Source organism: Spea bombifrons, chromosome 5 (assembly GCF_027358695.1).
Source record: "Spea bombifrons isolate aSpeBom1 chromosome 5, aSpeBom1.2.pri, whole genome shotgun sequence".
Taxonomy (NCBI): Eukaryota; Metazoa; Chordata; class Amphibia; order Anura; family Pelobatidae; genus Spea; species Spea bombifrons.
Genome location: NC_071091.1, coordinates 93,430,421 through 93,451,451, shown reverse-complemented (window position 1 = coordinate 93,451,451; position 21,031 = coordinate 93,430,421). Strand labels below are relative to the sequence as shown.

The window sequence follows — 21,031 nt, the reverse complement described above, 5'->3', positions numbered from 1 at the left end:
TGGGGTTGTAGAATATATATATATATATATATATATATAGATAGATAGATAGATAGATAGATAGATAGATAGATAGACACATATATAGATATATATTTATGCTCACACATATATATATAGTCAAATATTCATTGCAAAATGTAAAGGTGGCTGTAATGATTCATCTTCTAACTATCTGGTTTAAAACTTTAGGAGTGATTTTTACTGTAATGATCTCTGCATGTTATAGAAGTGACAAGGACAATGCTCTGAAGCTACACAGTTTACAAAAGCTGAGCAGTTCTAAAAGCACCAACTAGACAAAGGCCGTATGTGTCATCGGAAGAGCAGACATGACAGACACAGTGGGTTTTCCATAAACTCAAAGGATATATCAGCTGCCCTAGTTTAGGCAAAGAAGAGCTTTTTTTATTGTTCAAAAGAGTAAAATTCAGCGCAGATACATTAATACTTTGAGCCTCACAATAAATGTTCTCATTCTGAAGATGAATCTGCACGATGTTAGGAGTTAGAATGCTTGGTGGCATTATATATATATATATATATATATATATATATATATATATATATAATGAAACAACAATCAACCATAAATCATTTTATCAGGCAACAACAATACTAACCAGGTACAAGCATTGTCGTCATGAGTTCTGGAGTTTCCAGGAAGTCAACGTTACTTCTTTGAAAGGTCTTGCTGTAATTGCTTTGAAGGTGGCTGTGTAAATGTTAATCAATTCAAACTATAATGAGTACTTTATATATTTTATATTCTAAATATACATCAGCATATACGTGGATATTTACTGTACAGAATTACAATGACAAAGATCTAATCTAGGCAGAAGAATCCTTGTATTTGAAAGATATTGAAAGACCAGGAAGATGATTAAATCTATATACTATGGACTCGTTATACGTGGGCTAAATGCGGCACATCGTATATCAAGGTGTTGCCCGCATGAGATCTGCAGCCGTAACCACAGCTCCAACCATTGGTGGATCCAATTGCCCTCCCGAGATAGATGGAGGCGTGTTGGGACTTAATTATTTATCTCCCTAATTTCCAGGAGGAGGTGGAATGAGGTGGGTTACACAAGGTCGCATTGCTTGACCCTGCAGGAGTAGCCTGGGAGCTCGCCAGGTTGAAGCGTCACAAGGTAAGTTGGGTGAATATGTCTATGTATGTATCTCCATCTGTCTGGGTATGTTAGTGTGTGGGGGTATTTTAGTGTGCGATCATGTGTCTTTGGGTATGTTATCATGTTTGTCTGGGTAAGTTAGTGTGTGGGTATCTTAGTGAAATTTTGAGTCTGGGCTATGTTAGTGTGTGAACATGTGTTTGTGTGGGTGTCTGGGTGTGTTAATGTGTATGCATGTGCGTTAGTGTGGGTGTCTGGGTGTGTGTCTTATAGCTGAGTGTCTAGTTGTGTTGGCGTAGGTGAACTGCTCTATACAATAGATGGGGCCTTTTATATTATTTAAACCTTCATACCCCTGCTACTGGGGCATACACCTCCCAGGGTTATTTAGTTACCCCCAGCCCAGTATTTATGTTTTCTTTAATGTATTGGGGAAAATGCTAATTTTGCGAGTTACATGCAGGGGCAGCAAATTCGCTTTGAACTTACATGCCCTCACCTGTAATGACGAACATTTTAAGTCGTAGACACTATTATGCACTCGCAAGAGTTGTTTAACTTGGCAGACCTCTTGACTTCTAAGTGACTAGTCCTAGTCATCATGTTATGTTAATGCATATTTTGAGAAGCTGCTTCACTTAACACCCAATATCAACTGAATTTAATTTACTAGAAATGCTGTTATTTTAACAGGAGTATCTTGAGAATATTTTTTCTTGTATTTCTAATATATTTATCGACTGATAGTATGAACAGCTTATTGAATGTTATGGTGCTCTTGTATCAGTAGATGCCCTGTGAAACTAAATTACCTAAATTACCTCCAAAGCCCTACATACATTTTTGCATCATATTTACTATGCTGCATATATAGAGAAATAATTATAGCACATTTAAGGGGTGCCAATGTGCACATATACCCATTCAAGAATTTTGCAGCCATAATTTAAAATGTGAAATAGAACAAGCTAGAAATAGTTTTACTTACTTCTTCCAAATGCTGCTGCTTTCCCAAAATTCATAAACTATGAACCGAGACTCGTTCGAAAGCTTCTGAATGGCAACGCTGTATGAAGAAAACAAAAATGGTGATAGAAACACAGATCTGAAAATATGTCCAGATTTCCCAAAACATCAAATTAAATGTTACTATTCACTGCTAAAGCTCAAGGAAGAAAAAAAAAACCCTTTTTATAAAAGTAAAAAAAAAAGCTCACCTGTTGTTCCAAGCATTTTTTTTTATTGCATTTACATATAATGTCATAAAGATGGAATGTCTAAATGTGTTCATAAACGCACTTTAAATAGGCTTCAGTAAGGTGTATGCAAAGACAGAATTATAAGAACATTGCTCAGCTGGCCAATTTAGGTATTTCTTTCATTTAACAACTCAATATCACAGGACGCATTAGGAAGCAAGGGTGATCAAAGCTGGTCTGTTCTGGTGCCAACGAAAGCACAAAGCAGAGTAGGCTAGCACAGTCAATGCTCTAAATCTATGAGGCTACTATTAGTGCACATGAAGGTTAGTTGCAATGACACAAAGACATCAGGGCTAATATAAATAAAAGTCCAATGGCTAGTAAATAAGACATACTGGCTACGTAAAGCCAAACACCTAAAAGCTTGATGCACAAAAGCCAGTGGGGTGGCACTGGCATTTTTTAACATCATGCTTTCTCTTTGTCCTGAACGGCATAGCTGATATCAGTATGTTTTTCTAATTAATAAATAAAAATAGTTCTGATGGTATTAATTTGCATTTCTTACTTTTATACTCTTAGTTTCGTGCTCAACATTGTTGGAATACTGTTAGACGTGTTATAATTGAGTTCCAGCAGGTGGCGCTAGGCACACATCTTATAATAATTGAATGTTTCAGTTTTACAAATGTTCACACCACATTTCTGAAACCTTCTGTTTATGGAGTATTCCCGTTTGTAATCATATACTGACCACAGACGTTCTACAGTAAACAGTACATTTATTTAAAGTGTTGCTATTAAAAAATACATATATAACAAATTCTGTTACAGAGAGAAACTCTGCAGCGCTTTCTACTTCTCACTTCAATTCTGTTTTACATCTGTACGGTGTTACCAGGGCCGTAACTTCCATGGGGCAACAGGGGCAGCTGCCTTAGGTGCTCCAAGGAGAGGGGCCACTTCAATCCCCCCTGCTTCCAGAGGTTCATGTGACATCACCACGGTGCACAACCTCTGACCTCACCCCAGAACCCTAATTACTGTTCTGAGTGACATAATGGAGAATTATGTGTCAGTGCATACTTTGCTGTGGGGGGCTCACTCTATATACATGTAGTATGTTGGAGACGCAAAATGACAGTCTCAGAAAACGTCATTACGTGCTTGTGAACCTAGTATATGCAAATAAATTATGCAATTTAAAGCGCATACACGCTACAAAGAGTATGCCACTAATGGCAATAGTATGTTCACAACATATGCTGTGGGTAATAAAGATGTCACCACCAGCATCCAAGGGCTTACCTGTGGACCAAGGACCAAACAGTAGAGGGCCAGAGACCAACAGTCTCTGTGACCGGCTGCGCTCTGCGGCTGACATTAAGTTCCAGCTTCTATGAATTTCTTACTGTGTAGTTTGTGAAATCTAAGCTTGTAGAGGTGTTTTCTTATTGTTTATGATGCTGGGTTTTAACATCATATCATAATATAATATAAACACCCCCTTTCAACCATTCAGTCAAATAAACACACCCCTCACCCACCATTCATCCAAAATATTACGATGAATTATTGATATTCACGTCATAGTATATAATATCTTACCAGTGCAAAACAGTGTCATGATTTGGAAAGTACCTGCGTTAGAGGTTATTGGAAATGTAAATGGATTGAAAAGCTTTATATATTTTTATTGCGAAAAAAATACTATTTATATATATATATATATATATATATAAATAGTATTTTTTTCGCAATATATATATAGTCCCTTTTCATAAGCCTGAATGCTATAAAACAGTAAGAGGCAAAACAGCCGATTCACATACTTACTGCAAACACCCGGTTTGAGATGAAACTGACTCCACATAGTGTTTCAGGGAGAGACGAAATTCGTCTAGTTCTTCTGTTAGCACAGATAATTGGCGCTGAACAATCATTATGTGCTAAGGGATTCAAAGAGATTGACACAATCTGACAGTTAGAGAAAGAAAGACCTATTAATTCATGCATAGTTTGTTAGAATAGACTCCAACGGCAAAGACAAAGAAATGGTAATTTCCAGCTTTTGTGTTGGTATATATTCGACTCAGGAAGCTTGTCGATACTTATACAATTTGCAATGTAGGAAAATAATATCCGTAGTCTAGAAGTGGTTTCTGGTGCTAAAATGTTCAATCGTTTTTTTTTCATGTTCATGCAAGTTTTTATCGACTTCCTATACTAATTATCCATATTGTTCTGGGATACAATCAAATTCCCATGTTTCATTGAAGAACGGAAATAAATACAATAGAAAACAGGCTTAAGAGATATGTCAGCACGTCAGCGGATTTTAACATAAGTTCCAGTAATGGTCTATTGCATCATAACAATCAAGCTCTTTAAAACAAGGGATTATTCGCTAAGGAAGGAACTGGCAAGAAGGTTTGAGGAGGAGTTGTGGTTTCAATTGACTGGCATCAGTATACATTATGAATGGCCCCCAAAATGTTAATATTAATTTAGAAAAAAAAGAAAAAAGCCTGAATATAAGACTACCCTATAGAAAAAATAAACTAAATATTAATTCACCTGTGAACTATTTTTTCAGATTTAATAAAAATTTTGATTGAGAAAAATGCATTTTTGTTTTTATTTCCTTTTGTTTGCCAACCTTCCCCGCCAGTTATGCACATCTGCCCCCCTATTTGCCACTATGCCCCCCATATATGCCTTATACCCCCTATATGACAGCCTCCCTGATATACCACTCTGCCCCCCAGACTTACCAATGCATCCCCAGACTTGTCCCCTGTGCTTCAGACTAGAGGACTGCATTGGGAGGCGGGTCCAAAAAACTTGCAGGCGCGGGCGGTCTTGCTGGGGCGGGAGCGGGCGGTCAGGCAGGCACTGTACCTGCGGGTCCCGGTAATCCCGCGCAGTCCCGCAAGGCTGTCTTCTCGCTGCTCCATAACGGTGTCTCCTATCTTGCTCCGCCCAGGAACAAGGCGGAGTCACGTGATGTGACGTCACTTCCTGTGACTCCGCCTTGTTCCTGGGCGGAGCAAGAGAAGAGACGCTGTGAGGGAACAGCTTGCGGGACTGCGCGGGAAATCAGGTAAGGAGGTGGGCGTGATTGGCCACAAATGTGGCGGGAGCGGGCGGGATTGGCCAATCAGGTAAGGAGGCGGGCATGATTGGCCACGCTCCAGGCGGGAGCGGAAGACCCACATTGCGGGAGCGGGATTAAAAAAGCAGTCCCGCGCAGGGCTCTACTTCGGACTTCCTGGTGTCTAGTGGGGGCATCCGGTGGGCATCTGTGCGATGTGCGTAGACAACCTCTGCTGCTACCCAGCACTTCCCCTGGGGCTTCTATGACTGAGCACTAGAAGGTCATGTCACGCCAGCGCTCCGTCATAGAAGTCCCAGCGGAAGTACCGGGTAGAAGTGAAGGTTGTCTGCGCGCATTCTGCAGACGTTCACCGACTGCCAGAGAGGAGGATCCAGGTCCCCTCATCTTATATTCAAGAAAATATGGTAAATAACATGGGGGGGGGGCTACCACAATGTTATTTACATTTGCGTTTGTTTATGGATAATTTTTGTCATCGTGGGTAAACACAACCTTTCCTGTGTCCTTACTACGCACAAATTGTCTAGGCGCGAGTTTAGAATTGAGGAATGTATCCCTTCTGTATTGCTGTATTGATTTCATGCATTATACATTTTTACACTTGATGTTTTGTTTTCATAAGGCCATTATATGTAGAACATTGAAAGCTATTATGTTGACATTTGAAGTTTAGTAGATTTTGAGAACAAAGCATCAAAGGTGAAGTACAGAAAAACGGCAGGAACTCGAGCTCTGAAAAGGTCATGATAGCCACGGATTCTACATCCCTGGAGAACGTCTATCTTACTTAGTATCCTCATGGCTATTCATTCTGTACAAAGGGCACAGCAAGAGAGCCATAAACTGTTTTGATTAAATGTTTCCTTCAGCAGACATTTGATCATTTGTATAAACGTCTAAAGAAGTAAGAGAACATTTTTGCAGGACCACAATTTCCCTTTATTTTTAATCTAGTATTATGAACAGGATGTACAAACTGACATGTTGGAGGTCCTTTGCTTCAGTTAGGCATCATCATGGCCTAGTCCATGGCAGTAGCATTGGACCCCAATAGACCCACCACACCCCCATGCACTGGCTTCAAGGGTCAAAACCTATGACCTATGTTTTAGGTCATAGAACCACCACACCCCCATGCACTGGCTTCAAGGGTCAAAACCCATGACCTATGTATTAGGTCATAGCAATCCACTCTTCTGCCCAATGCGAAATTGTAAAAGTTATACACTTACAGATTTTGTATTTCCGTCTAAAACCTCTTCCTCCAGTGGTTCCAACTTTAGATCCTGTTATAAATGATTAGGAAGGTATTAAAAAACAGAAACTAAATAAGAGTTAAGGAAATTTGGCAATAAATATGTTTATGGTGATTGTACCCCAGCCACATTTCTGTAATGCTCCAACGATATTAATCCGGTGGTCCAGAAATCTATGTTGAAAAAACTGCTTTAACATGTCATTTGAATTTTTCTAAAGCTACAAGTATTATTAACACATGGAATTTGATTAGGGTACAAAATACACTAAATAAAAATAATATAGTTATCTACAAAAATTGCATTTACCATTCCAGATTTTATTTTATTTTAACTAGGAGAGAATTGTTGTGTCTGTATGAACGAGGGCTGTCTCCGCTCCAACCAAGTGAAAAAATAGAAAAATAACTCTTTATCAGCGTTTGCAAATGAAAACCATATAGGCAAATATAGATTTAATACCTTCTTTTCCAGTCTGTCAATTAGTTTCTGAAGTCTGTTTATCTGGGTCATCCACTGGTTATCTTCATCTAACAAGCCTTTGGGAAGAATAAATAATGGAAAAGAAAATTGATTTTTTTTGCAGAATAAGATGCTAAAAAAACACTCTGTTGACTGGATTATTATTCTGCATTCCCCTTTGGATTAAGCATAACATTTAATTTTATATTCTGGAAAAATAAAAATTATTGGAAATATGGAAATCAACCGTGAATTGATTTTTTTTTTTAAAGTCTATGCAGTGAAAGAGATTGTGAAACAAATGTTCAGAGCACATCTCGTAGCGGTGAGTGTTTCTAAGACTTTTTCCCATGAATACATTAGAGAATTGTAACTTGAAGGCTCTGTGTTATAAAAGTGGAAGATATTACAATACCACAGCGAGAGGTCCATTTTATATAAGATTGGGACTTCTTGATTACAACAAAGATACAAGTTGTCTACCTCTCCAGGGTAAGAAGTAAGCTTTTACTATTGTAATAGTTATGGCAACAGTTGCGAAGGGACCAGTCGAGTTCACTGTCTAGGTAGAAGGGAACATCAAATACACTTTACATGATAACTGATTCATACACCAGGGATTTGTTGACCATTAAAATGATAAATAAGTAATGTATGACTACCCAGTCCATTTAGCGTTACTCTCATTGGGGTTCTGTGACCTACTTCTTTAATTAAAATACAAACCACCATGGATATTGCTGTATTGGTTCCAGGCAAGACAAAGTTATTATTGGCCAACGTCCGTAGAGTAATGGAGAGTGATGAACCTTTATGACCTCAGAGGTTTCTTCCAGTTTATAACTTCTGATGAGCTCACACTCGGAAGGTTATTAGTGACTTACCATCACTCTTCACTATGTGTTAATGTTTTCTGCATGTTGGATTTTTTGGCCAGCCTTTTCTCTATTATCTGCTTCCTATTTGATTCTTGGTAGAAATTGGAGGACTCAGTATTACAGATGTTTCATTTACATCAGCTGATATGTAATAAGAATGCGTTACCAAGGTTAAACTGAGGGCTGTTTGGAGAAAAGCTGTTGTTCCTTTGAAGTCTTCGATTTGATCGCTTTCCCGACCATGGGATCGAAAGGACTTCTGGCTTTGCAGGACCCTGTCTGTAAATAAAGATAGTTAATGTGATTTTATTCCGGTCCCTTGACTTTTTATGCTAAATAATCTACCTTTGAAAATAAATACAAATGAGTACAAACATTAATCTTTGAATGTTGAATGTAAAACTAACAAAAAATATGTTGCATGCGCTTTAAGTCATTTCCAGGCCCATTATGATGTCTATTCCCCACAAGGATAATTTATAGGTAATAAAAATGTATTTTCTCATCTTAATTTCTATTCTGAGCTAAATTATTTTAGAACATTAGGATGTATTGGCTAGAGATATATTTACATAAAGAAATGACCTGATAATTGTTACAAATGTTACATGACCATTTGCCTAAAGTATTTGATTGTCATTATTTGGGGGCCCTAATTTTGGGGGGGTTACTATTTATGAGGATACAATTTTTGTTCTACTTTTTTTTCTTTCATTTTTCTGTAGTATTGAAATGATTGTTGAAAAATGCTTGACTGGTGTACCCTCGATGCCCGGGCCAGGATCCCCAACCAATTTAACTAAATAATGACACAACACCAGGAGTGGGGGTGAAAAGGCCACAGCCGATTTATTTATTTAACCTAGCCATTGCCACACAACCTAAACCAAAACTAGATGTGTTAACAGGGCAATGACTACCAAAAACTGAACTCCAATAAATAACAAATAATGGGCGCCAACAAATTACAAAAATTCCCTACGCTTACCAGGCTATCCAGGTGCTACCAACTCAGGGGAAGACATACCAGGGTGCCCAACCCCAGACTCCGAGCACCACCAGCCAGGAACCTCCCAGCCAAATACCACCAAATGCTCTCCCCTCCAGAGCATTTACCCCTTAGATGCCTGGAAAGCTTCGGCCCCCAACTGTGACAAAATTACCCACCTTAACACCACGAAGAGAGGGAGGGTAAGACAAACTACACAAAGTAGGGTGACACACAAAATGGCCCCTAACCTAATAACACCTGTCCTTAAATAACCTCCCCTAGCTCCGCTCCCAAAAACTAAAAAAATGCGGCATCCCAGTCAAGTCCCACTCTGGCATATTCTGGCCCCCGTGGGCATCATTCTCTGTTTAATTGATGGTGTCATGTGTTTTATTTATCAGGTTGCTGCATAATGCTTATATGATATATGTAATTTTATATATATATATATCAAAATCAACCAAACACATATACCAAACCACTCTTAATATTATTAAGTAGCATTTAACTAAAAATAACAGTGCAATGGCTCTGTGTTTCTATATGTATTTAGTTAAAAGTCTGTACTTCTTTCATGTATTGTATTCTGCAACAACTTAATGGCGCATAAGGGCGCACATTGTTAAAATACAATAATTAGTACATTTGCTAATAAAAAACTAAACATATTTCTTAATGTAACTCATAAAGTGAAAATGTGCTCTCTGGGGGCTTATTCATTGGTAACGCTTATTCATGGCTTCTTACTTTGCTGTTAAATTTTAAAACATCTTTAAAAGAGGTCACACCACACATAATCCTCTGTGTGATATTATTTTATTCCATACAATTTGAGCTACAGTAACAAGCGAAATAACCACATTATTATCCCCTGGGGTCCATATTGATAGTAAAGAAAGGCATTCTTGCTGTGTCGTCTCTGTGGGTTGTGGTATTATGTCTAAGCGCTCCTTCTTTTCTTATATCTTAAAACAACAGTACTTTCCTCTTAATTGTTACACTTAACAATGTGAATTGTTGCAGTCACAGCCAACTAAAAACTGTGAAAGTAAAAATAAATAATGTTGTAATCTATATTTGATATTTGTCTCAGTGGCTGCATTTTTCCATCTGCAGGTTTTCATGGCCTTCTCCACTACGTATTATCATGTTTTATGAATGAAGCCCATGAGGGGCCAGAATGGGCTATAGTGGGCATTGATTGGCGTGCACAGTAGGGATAGGTGTTGGGTTTGCTGGTCTTGGGAGACAATTTTAACAAGCATGCCTGGGTTGCGTGTGCCTCCCATTTACATTATAATTCTTAGTGGAGATGTTAGTGGAGTTTGTCACAGTCTTAGGGCCAACAACTTAACAGGTATCTAAGGCATTTAATGCGGGGGTAAGATAGGTGTTGGTAACAACCGGTGGGAGTTTTTTGGCTGGTGGTGCTTGGAACCTTATGTCCGGGTGGGGGCATCAGGTTATATGTCCCTTCCCTAATTGGCGTTTGGCCCTGATACCTGGATAACTTGATATGCGTTGTGGGTTTGTTGTATATATTTACCTGTTTGTGTTTTTGTGTTTACCTGTATTGTCTTTGTTAATGCACCTTTGTTTATTGTTTCAGATTTGGTGTGACAAAAACTTTAAATTGGCTGTGGCCTTTTCCTACCCAAAGTAATTTTTCGTGTTGCGGGGTAAGCCTAGCCCGGAGGTCAAGGCTACAACAGTCATTTGTCAGTCCATTGTGCAAAGGGAAAGCGTTAGGTAACTTGGTAAAATAAAGTGATTGTGATACTACTTTTGAGAGGCCTGAGGCGATTCAGCCATGGAATTAGATGCAATTTGACGTGCTTAACCCCTTCACGACAAAGCCTGTACATGTACGGGCTCACAATGCATTTTCATTTTTTTGGGTTTAAGGACAACACTTTCCTAAAAGGTAAAAACACAGATAGGGACCAAATCTTTATAACAGGAATATTTCCACTAGTACAATCACACGGTTCAATGTATCAGTACCAATCTAAAAACAGATAGTACTGTTGGGTACTGACGTTTGATGTAATATCCCACCTCTTATAGATAGAAGCACAGCATGAGTACTCTGTCAGTTCCTTTTAACCAGCGGCAGAGCACCCAATAGGGCCATCTTTCACTAGTTCTGGGGCACATGGACTGCCCTCTTAGTCAACCTAGGCCAGAATATGCTGCTGGTCTTTCTATGCAAAGAAGGGTAGTAAAACTCATACATGCTGATTATAATCTAAATGGGACCAGATTGGGGATTCATCATTTTTTGAGCCACTAGTTGACTCCTAATTCCGTAACGTTCTGTGATGCGAGGTTAACATCTACTGAGGTTAACAAATTACTACTATGCGCTAAAAGAGCATCAATGCATCAGAGGTAAATGTGTTTATACCTACATGCAAAGATTTTACTGAATGGGAATATGTACAAAATGGGTCACATAATCAATAGGGAAATTGAATATTTTAATAAATTTAATAAAACTGGACTACTCTAGAAAAGAGGTGCTTAAGGGGTGAACTCATCACTATACCTGTTAACATTACTGGTTTGACAGAGTCTGCCGGTGAATCCTTGCTTCACCACCCTTTCACAAAGCCACCGCTCCTCTCCTCTGCAGAAGAGGGAGAGCTCCAGGTCGGCTACCCTAGGAAGTTCCCAGGTGTACTTGTCACAATGTACAAATGCATTCAAGTCTGTATAGTATCATAGCCGGAAAAATCTTCACCCCATGGACAGACCCAATTACAATCAGAGAAGCCACATTTTTAATAGCAGTGAAGGAATTTCTTCTTCTGTAAGAACATTAAAGCTCTGGAATACACTACATGTACTGCCTGCAGGTACTGTGGAGGCTTTAGGAATACACTGGATTTTTTTTACAAGGAAAGATAGTCATCAGTACACATAGTAATTTAAAAGTTATTGAGCCAAGGATTATTTTGACTTCCCATGGAGTTACCACTGCTGAGCAAAATTGCCAAGTGATTTCAAGGGTGTTATGTCTTCATCTGGATCAATGCAATCAGGGATATCTTGGTTGAGTTGAAATTGATGGACTTGTGTCTTATTTAAAAACTTGCTAAATACATAAGTGGGTAAAGAATATAACAAACAATAACTCATTTATTATGCTTAGGCCATCCAACTAGGATCCAATTGTTTAGTTTTTACATAAATCATAATAGAAGACAAAATCTGATAATAACCCAATCATCTAAATAAAAGTATAACAGTATATTGTCTATGTTTATTCTCTAAATAAGAATCTTTTTAGCAGAGAACCTACTGTTCAGATTGATTTGAACATAAACGTTCTTTCAAGTAAAATCGACAATGTTGATATTGATCAAACATCAGCTACAGTGCTGTGAAAGTATTTGCCCTCTTCCCGAGGGGAACTCTTTACCTTTTACCATAAATGAAATGATCATTGCAAATCTCCATTTTGTGTTTACTCAGGTTGTCTTTGCCTTATATTGAAATTGATATAAGACAGACAATTAAATGTGACAAAAATAATACAAGAAATAATTACCATTGTATTGGGCTAAAGATGTAATATTGAGTGACGACAATAAAATGCATATAAAACAATATTTCATTGGTCAGAACAAACACTCTAAGACACAGTAAAGCCATAACCAAAAAGCCAAACAAGAATTTACTTTAAAAAAAAGTTTAGAAAAAAGCTTATAACCAGATATGGTAGCAATCCAGAACATGGCTATTATAGTTCACAAATTAAAAAAAAAAACATGAAATGTGTCTGTGATTATTGTGGGATAACTAATCAATTGGTAAATACTTACCAAGCAGCCGTCCTTTATATCTAGACTGACTTGTAGGCACAACCCTACCGGAGACACAGGCCACTTGTGTGGCAATTTCCATCTTGTGCCAAGTGCCACTGAAAAGGGTTTTACCAAGTAGGCTACAAGTAAGGACGAGGAACTTGGAAGCTCCCTTTCTATCAATATACCAGTCATCCTTTACCATCTGCAAAAATCTACTAGCTTTATTCTTGACCACCATTTCTCTTCCCCTCCCATCGTTTCCCATTCACCATGCCCATAATTTTTTTGTGTTTATTCTCAGTCTCCTCTATTATCAGTAGAATGTTTCTCTCTCTCCCCAGCCACCAGCACCACAACATTATATTTTTATTGTTTCCTCATTAGTTTCTTCTCCCTCTTCTCATCCCAGGCACCCTTCTCTTTCACTAGCTCTATCTCCTCCAACTCATCCCACTCAGCGATCTCTTCCTGATTATTGTAACACTCTTTCTTAGCTGGTCTCTTCATACATGTCTTGCCCCTTTACAATCCATCACTAATACTGCTGCCAGACTTATATCACTAGTCACTAGTTTGCCTATACACTTAAGAATCAATAATAAAATGCTGACTCTTACAGTACTTTCAAAGCGGTTTCCCAACTTATCTCCAAATACACTCCTATCCTATCTATCCACTCATCCACTGATCTTCATCTTTGTTTCATCTGTTATTTGTTTCAGCTGCACATCGTTTTTTTTTTTTAACTTGATTTTTCTTCAAATTTAGCATAAACATTTTCATTACTAAAAAGACAACCCAGGGAATTTTACTATGGCCACTTGGATACTTTTCATGTAGCCATTTTATCTCCAATCTCTTCCAAACTTTGTGGTTACTTTTTTTTCTGTGTTTTTCCACACAGACATTGCATGCTTTTCACTTCTTGCCCAGTAAGTAAGCGCCTGCACATAAAACAGACTATTTTATGTTCAGCAGTCTCCCCTAGGCTAGTTTAACTGCCCCCAATTCAAATTACTACATATCCTATAAAGTAGTCAACCAAGTATATTTTTCATATATTTCTGTTTTACTTATTTATTTTAGGTAACTGTGAATCTTTGTAGGGGTTGGAAAGGGAATTTCACTTAAAAAATATAGGTGTGGATACAATGGGATTTAAAAAAAAAAAAAAGTTTACATTCTTTTTAAAAAAACGTTGTTAATTACATTTATTTATTACAGCTCTGTCATATTGTTGCAGGAGACCCAATCAGGGTATCTACAGACCCCATGAGTCCCTGCCATATCAGGAGGATTCCCTGGTGACATCAATGATGAGGTTGCCGAAAGGAAATGCCTGAACTTTGATCAGGCATTTAATTCCCTGTAGAATGTAACGGCACTGTCACATCCAATCAGACAGTGCCAGTGCCAAAAATGTTTGACAAAAGTGAAACAACTCATTGGGGTCAACATTTACGCTACCTAGAGATGTAAGAAAACAATATGCATTTTCTCCCCTTCTTAGCTACGGCTATATTATCTTATATGTATTTAATATATGGAGAAAATCATGCTGCTTTATGCCAAAATACAAGCCATGTTTCTTACAGCAACTGGCTCCACACACACACTATGCCAAACAACAGCTAGAGAAGTAAAATCACAGGAGATGTCTAATCTACTTAATAAAGTTAGCAAGAACAGACCACACCATAATTATTTAAGGCTAAGGAAAACAAAGATACTAACTATTCCCTGTTTTACACAAGTGACCATGTTATAAAACAATACTACTATTATAGTACTACAGTATATAGTGAAAATAATAATAATAATAGAGCAATGTGCACCGTGACCTTTTTACATCTTGAGCAGGACTTAATTAGTATAACGTCAGTAACATTATTGGTCAATCTAATGATTTGGACAAGCCTACTTTAATTACTAGATATGTTCTGCGTACTCAGAGACCATATCTACCAGTTTCACATTGTATGTTGAAATGGAATGTATGGAAGATCCTAATTCAAAGTTCAAGTTTCTTCTGGTTTGGTGCCATACCCGTACCTAGTGGTGTAGCATGTCTTTATGCTGTTCATGAATACAGAGTATTAAAAAGGAAGACATGTTCTTGTAAGTGAGATTCCACCTACCTTTCCAAGCGTGTCTGCTCTTCAGTGGTTTCCATAGCACATTCTAAAGAGTTCTGGAGAGACTGCAGCTGGTTGAGTGTTTCCTTCAACAAAAAACGCGTCACGAACTGTTCCAATTTTGAGGCATTTTGATATTGCTAAAATTAAGCATAAATGTAACATTTGTGAATAAAGAGATTTTGTAATATATGAGTAACTCCACATCATCACAAAACTGTTTTACTTTCCAAAGCTCATATACATTCTCTGAGTATAAAAAGCCTGCATACTGAATCACAATTATTTCAACAAGTACACAATCACCATAATTACTCATAGATTTTGCAATATGTTTCTAAAGCTGGATTCTTACTTTTCTGTAAACATTTTGTTTTACTCTTCTCTAATTTACTTTATCCCTCCATGACTTTTCCTGCTTCCCCATCTGATATTCTCATTTATTCTTAATCTGCACTCTTGCTGCCCACCATCTACCACATGTACACGTCCCACTCTCGGACCCAAAGGGCAGGTCTTGTTAAAGTACAATGCCGACAATCTTTGCCAACGGCTGAGGATCATTAAAGCTGATTTCCAACCACAACTGGAGCTCTCTTGGCCACCATAACCTTTAATTTGCCAGCCTGTGTTGTCCCATTTTAGCCAACTCTATGGATGTGCAATGCTTTTTGGACAATCTTTTTTTTTTTTTTTATAAATTAGGTATGCATCAAAGTCACATAATAACTCTAATATTGTTAAGGACCTGTTAAAGGTGTATACGAGTTTTTAATGCTTTTTCTTGGGTGTCATATAGGTAGATTCCCTGGCTTAGGTACCATCAAGCTCTTGAGAGAGAAGAAGCAGAGGTTTATGGAGATGCTTTTCTTCTTTCATAGACTCATTCTGGTTCTGGAAAAAGCAGGATGTTTTGCCTCCAATGTGAGTTCTAATGAATGCGCTCAAATCATACTGAACAAAAAACTTACATCAAAGAAAAAAGGACCCCAGAAAATTTTCCATTTTCCTCCTGTTTGAGATCCTCTGGAAATGTTTGCTTCTTTTATTTATTAAAATGAATATAGCCATATTAGACCCTTGATACCCTTTATCGGGCAAGGCAAAGAAAAAGATGTAAAGTCACATGGAAGTCAGGCAGAAGAGGCGAAGGTCCCAAAAAGGCTTTACAATAACATGCGCTGACCTTAATGAAGACTGCTAGTATTTCTCAAAATGGCACTGTAATGGTTGTTACCAGTTTTTGGGTAATCCCTTTGTATTTAACTGTTCTACATATGTAACCTAGTACTGTAAAGGCTCCCTAATATATAATTAATAAGAAAACTCACAATGCATTCTTCCTGGTTAAATATTATCTACGGGGGCGTGGCTTGCCTTGCTTGGTGATGGCTGCTTAGGCTCTTAGCTCCTCAGCGTGCCCGAAGAAATCCGCATCCATCCTCGCTCAAAATTCGCCATGGGTCGCCTAAAGCGCCCCTCTCAACAACATGAAGCCCCTGACTCGCAACCCAGGCCATCTGGGCAATCTCTGCGGCAATATTTTCAGACCCCCGCGACCTTGGACACGCAGCCGCCATCTCCTGCAATGGCGCCTTCACCTGCCAGTACATCATCCTCGGAGGAGAATCCGCGCACCGTACCCAAGGAGGATGTTGTGCCGTCGGCTGCAACTCTGCAGGACATGTTCCGATCTCTTCCCACAAAAGCCGATTTTAGCAATCTCATCTCCGAAATGAAACTCGTGTTACACGAGGAAGTGGCGGCACTGCGAGCAGATATCGCTGGTATCGACAGACGTACTACTCACCTTGAATCATCGCTGGACACCACCGTGCACCAATTGACAGAGCTGCGGCAGACCACGACACAGCTGCGCACCGTGACAGCAGACCTACTCCGCACGGTTGAGGACCTGGAGAATCGAGGTAGGCGCCACAATATACGGGTCAGGGGCATACCAGAACCAGAAGGCCCCGAAGACCTAAGGGCCTCACTGACCCGACTCTTTAACTCCATCCTGGGCCGTGCATCGGACTCCCCCATTAGGATGGACAGAGCCCATAGGGCCCTGCGGCCGCGAGGTAGGCCCTCAGACCCACCCAGGGATGTGATTTGTTGCCTGCCAGACTTTCTCCTTAAAGAAGAAATCATGGCACAAGCCCGTAGTTCCCGCACCTTCGAATTTGAGGGTCATACGGTATCGCTCTTCCAGGACCTCTCCTCCATAACCCTGCGTAATAGACGCGCGCTGCGGCCTTTGACGACCCTCCTGAGTGATAGGGGCATTCGCTACCGCTGGGGATTCCCCTTTCAGCTGATAATTCCGCATGCTGGCACGACACACTTTGTGAAACAGCCTGGAGATGTCGAGCCGGTGGCTAGATTGTTGGGGATCCCCGTGCCTCAAGTGGAAAACTGGCTCCTTGCCCCCGGTTCGGCCCCCCGGGAACCGCAAGCTCCTCAACGCCCACGGGCTCGACGCATGGGAGAAGTAGCTGATGGTAGATATTCAGCCTTCACACACGAAGAATGAAGGGCTGACCGGCCCAGAGCTACCTCCCACGGATATCTCCGCTTACACACTACACATCTGAGTGCATCCATATTCCTTTTTTTTTTTTTTTTTTTTTTTTTATTGACTATACTGGCTATACTCTGTTTCGGTGATACTGTGGCCCTGCGAGAGTCGACTACCGCACCCGCTGGACACTCCTTCTCCACTGCAACATACATCTATACACACAGACGGGGACCGTCCTCTATTCCAGATAGCGGCTGACAAACACCTCCGCTTGTGGACGCTCATTTGCAGCCGCACGCACAATCCGGTTCCCATAAGGTGATTACTCGCACTGCTCCTCAAGGACGGTATTCTGGGTCTTGCCCTCCGCATGTTCCTGATGTCTCGGGTCATCACGCTCTTCAACTGACTGCCTCGGCTGCCCTCGGACCGCACTCCACTGTACGTTTGTGGGCCCCGACCTCGGCGCGTTGGATGCATGGGACCCTTAATTTGACTTCCCTACTGCTGCCATACCCACGTGGTCTTCTCTGCGGCCACTGCTTCGGATGCGGTGTCGTCAGCTGCGGTATTCTTTGCATAACATTGTCATGTATTAACTGTATTATTACCTGTATTAACAGGGGGTGGTGGTAGTATCGTGGGTCTAGTTGGTTACCGCTTTATATTCCCCCCCTTTTTTTTTTTTTTTTTTTTTTTTTTTTTTTCTCCCCCCCATTTCATACACGTACCCTATTGCATACACTTCTTTACATTTAGCTTTGGTTCTCAGCTTGTGAAGGTGGGACCCCTGCTTCCTATAACTAGTTTGCGGTTTACAGCGCATGTCGCGTACAACCCTTCTTTTATATATCTGTATATATATATATGTACCTATACTTAATTTATTTATTTTTAGTAATATTTTTTTTTTTTTTTTTTTTTTTTCTTCTCCCCCCCCCGCTCCATACACGTTCCCCATTACATCCACTCCACTACATTCACTACACTCCACTGATTCACCTACTTAGTTTCCGCATACCGCATACAAACCTCCTTTTCTAAAAATATGTGTGTGTGTATTTTTTTTTTTATTTATTTATTTATTTATTTTTTTTTTTTTCCCTCTGGAAGCACTCCGTTAATAGAGATACTCGCTCCATAGTGGATGGTTCCGTGGGTCACTAACACTGTTATTATTTTTCTTAAACTCCCTGCAGCATTTTGACCTATTTCGGTTACTTGGTTACTTCTGCGATCTGCCTGTTACTTGTTGCATGAGTCGTTAACTCGCCTGTTTACTGGGATACGTTTGCTGGCCTCATTTAGAGACTTCTGTACTATGTATTTGCTGTGTTATGGGTTTGTATGCTATTACTGATCTACTATGTGGGGCCCAATGCTACTGCCGACAACGCCACTGCTTCGGCCCCCCCATTAAATGACCAGATATACTCGATTAGGCCTCTGGGGCATTACTCATTGACTGGGAGCTTCTCGTTTGGAGCTTTTCTGTTTGTTTACTCCTCACTGATAGTCCCAGTAGCTTACTCCTGCACCCAGGTCGGTTTTAAGTCCTTCTGGCGTCCCTAGACGCTCTCCACTGGCACCTGGCAGTGGGGACTGCCCACACGCTCCCCACACATGGCTGGGTGGGTGTTTGCTGTTACCCAGGTTGGTTGCCACACTGCTCTTGAGTCGGGACATGAGCTTCTATTTCACTGTTGGGGGGCTCTGGTGACCCCTTTTTCCGCTACCGTCGGATGGTCACATGCATTGTTCATATGTAGCTGGGCGTACGTTGTGGAGCACTGTGATTCTCCCCTTCTTGGTTTTTCTCCTGGAGACTGGGTTCCCGGGGACTCTGAAGGAGGTCACTCCGGGCACGGCTTCCATTAACCCCTGGCAGTTCGGGACTCTACCGGAGCGGTTGGTCTCGGCTAAACTCCGTAGACCTTGCCTCCGCTCTTCCCGACACCTGCTACTGACTGCTCGTTTTGAGTTTCCTGACCTTAATCGGTCAGGGCACTTTCTTCCCTACCCTTCTCACAACCCCCCTCCTTCCTTTTTTTTTTTTTTTTTTTTTTTCTCTTTTCTCTCTCTCTCCTCATACCGCCCCTACCTATCCTTTTGTTGCCCCTCTTCTGTTGTCTAATTCGTGTTTCAACCCTCCTTCACCATGCCCACTCTGGGTATATCCTTTCGCCCTTCCCCTTTGGTGGTAACGAGCCTCAATGTGCGCGGACTTAACACCCCGGAGAAGCGTTCCCGGTTGTTCAGGGAGCTCCGTCGGACTTCCCCCTCGGTGGTGCTGTTGCAAGAGACCCACTTCAGAGGATCCCATGCCCCGACACTTCGCGACTCGTTGTATCCCCATGTGTACACAAGTAATTACGCGTCCTCTAAATCTCGAGGCACTGCCATCCTGATCTCCCGCCGGGTTCCCTTTCAAATGCTTGACATCCGACAGGACCCTGATGGTCGATACACGTTCCTCAAGGGTACAATAAATGATCAGATGTTCACTTTCGCCTCCGTATACATACCCAACCGCAGCCAATGCTCTGCGCTCTCACGTATTCTTCGGGTCCTGATGGAGTTTAGGCAGGGTGCGCTGATCCTAGGTGGCGATTTTAACATCCCTCCCGATCCCCGGGTAGACACCACTTCAGGTGCCCCCGGCTTGTCGCAGTCCCATCTCAAACGCTTTAACTCTATTCTCCGTCAGCATAAATTGGTCGACTGTTGGAGGGCCTTCCATCCGGAGGGCAGGGACTATACCTGTTTCTCTGCTCCCCACCGAACGTACTCCAGGATAGACCTGTTCCTGATGGAGCATTACCAAATGGGGTCAACGCTGAGCTGCACAATCGGGGCGGCGGGGCTCTCGGACCATTCGCCTGTCACCCTGTGTATTCGGGCACGACTGTTCCATCCCACCTCTACCTCCTGGCGCTTTAATGAATCCTTACTTGCAGACGACGAAGTGAAGCGTGAGATTTCCGAACGATTACAACTATATTTTTCGGAAAACACGGGGGTTGGAGTGGGCCATTCCTCGGTTTGGGAGGCCCATAAATGCACTATCCGAGGGTTTCTCATCAGCAAAACCACCCAGATTAAGCGAATGAGAACTCAAGAGATCACAGATCTCTCGAGTCGCATAGCTGCCTTGGAATCGCTTCATAAACAATCAGGTGATGAGGATGACTATCAGGAACTTTTGCTCTTGCGAAAGCGTCTCAGCACGTTGCTTAACTATAAAATTCAGAAATCTCTTTTGTACTCTAAGGCTCACTATTATGAGTTTGGCAATAAGAGCGGGCGAATGCTTGCGAGGGCTCTAAAAGCTAGACAGCAATCACTTTATATTAGCAAAATTCGGACGCCCCGGGGACTGACCTCCTGCTCTCCCGCCGACATTGCTGACTCCTTTTGTCAGTATTACCAAACGCTCTATCATCTCCCTGGTGCTAACACGGATGCTCAGAGGGGGTCTCTCATTAGGGATTACCTGGCGACATGTGTTCGCCGC

At 40.8% G+C, this 21,031-nt stretch overlaps 1 protein-coding gene across 1 annotated transcript in view; it reads right to left on the bottom strand.

Annotated features, from left to right (window-relative positions):
• NECAB1 (N-terminal EF-hand calcium binding protein 1) overlaps positions 1–21,031 on the bottom strand; it is an 87,901-nt gene that overhangs the window by 1,466 nt on the left and 65,404 nt on the right. Inside the window, exons 6-12 of the mRNA XM_053467297.1 lie at positions 14,997–15,133; positions 8,222–8,334; positions 7,178–7,254; positions 6,692–6,745; positions 4,178–4,290; positions 2,128–2,205; positions 624–715 (exon numbers count right to left, since the gene is read on the bottom strand). Of these exons, the coding sequence (XP_053323272.1) occupies positions 624–715; positions 2,128–2,205; positions 4,178–4,290; positions 6,692–6,745; positions 7,178–7,254; positions 8,222–8,334; positions 14,997–15,133 (664 nt within the window). The remainder of the gene's footprint in view (positions 1–623; positions 716–2,127; positions 2,206–4,177; positions 4,291–6,691; positions 6,746–7,177; positions 7,255–8,221; positions 8,335–14,996; positions 15,134–21,031) is intronic.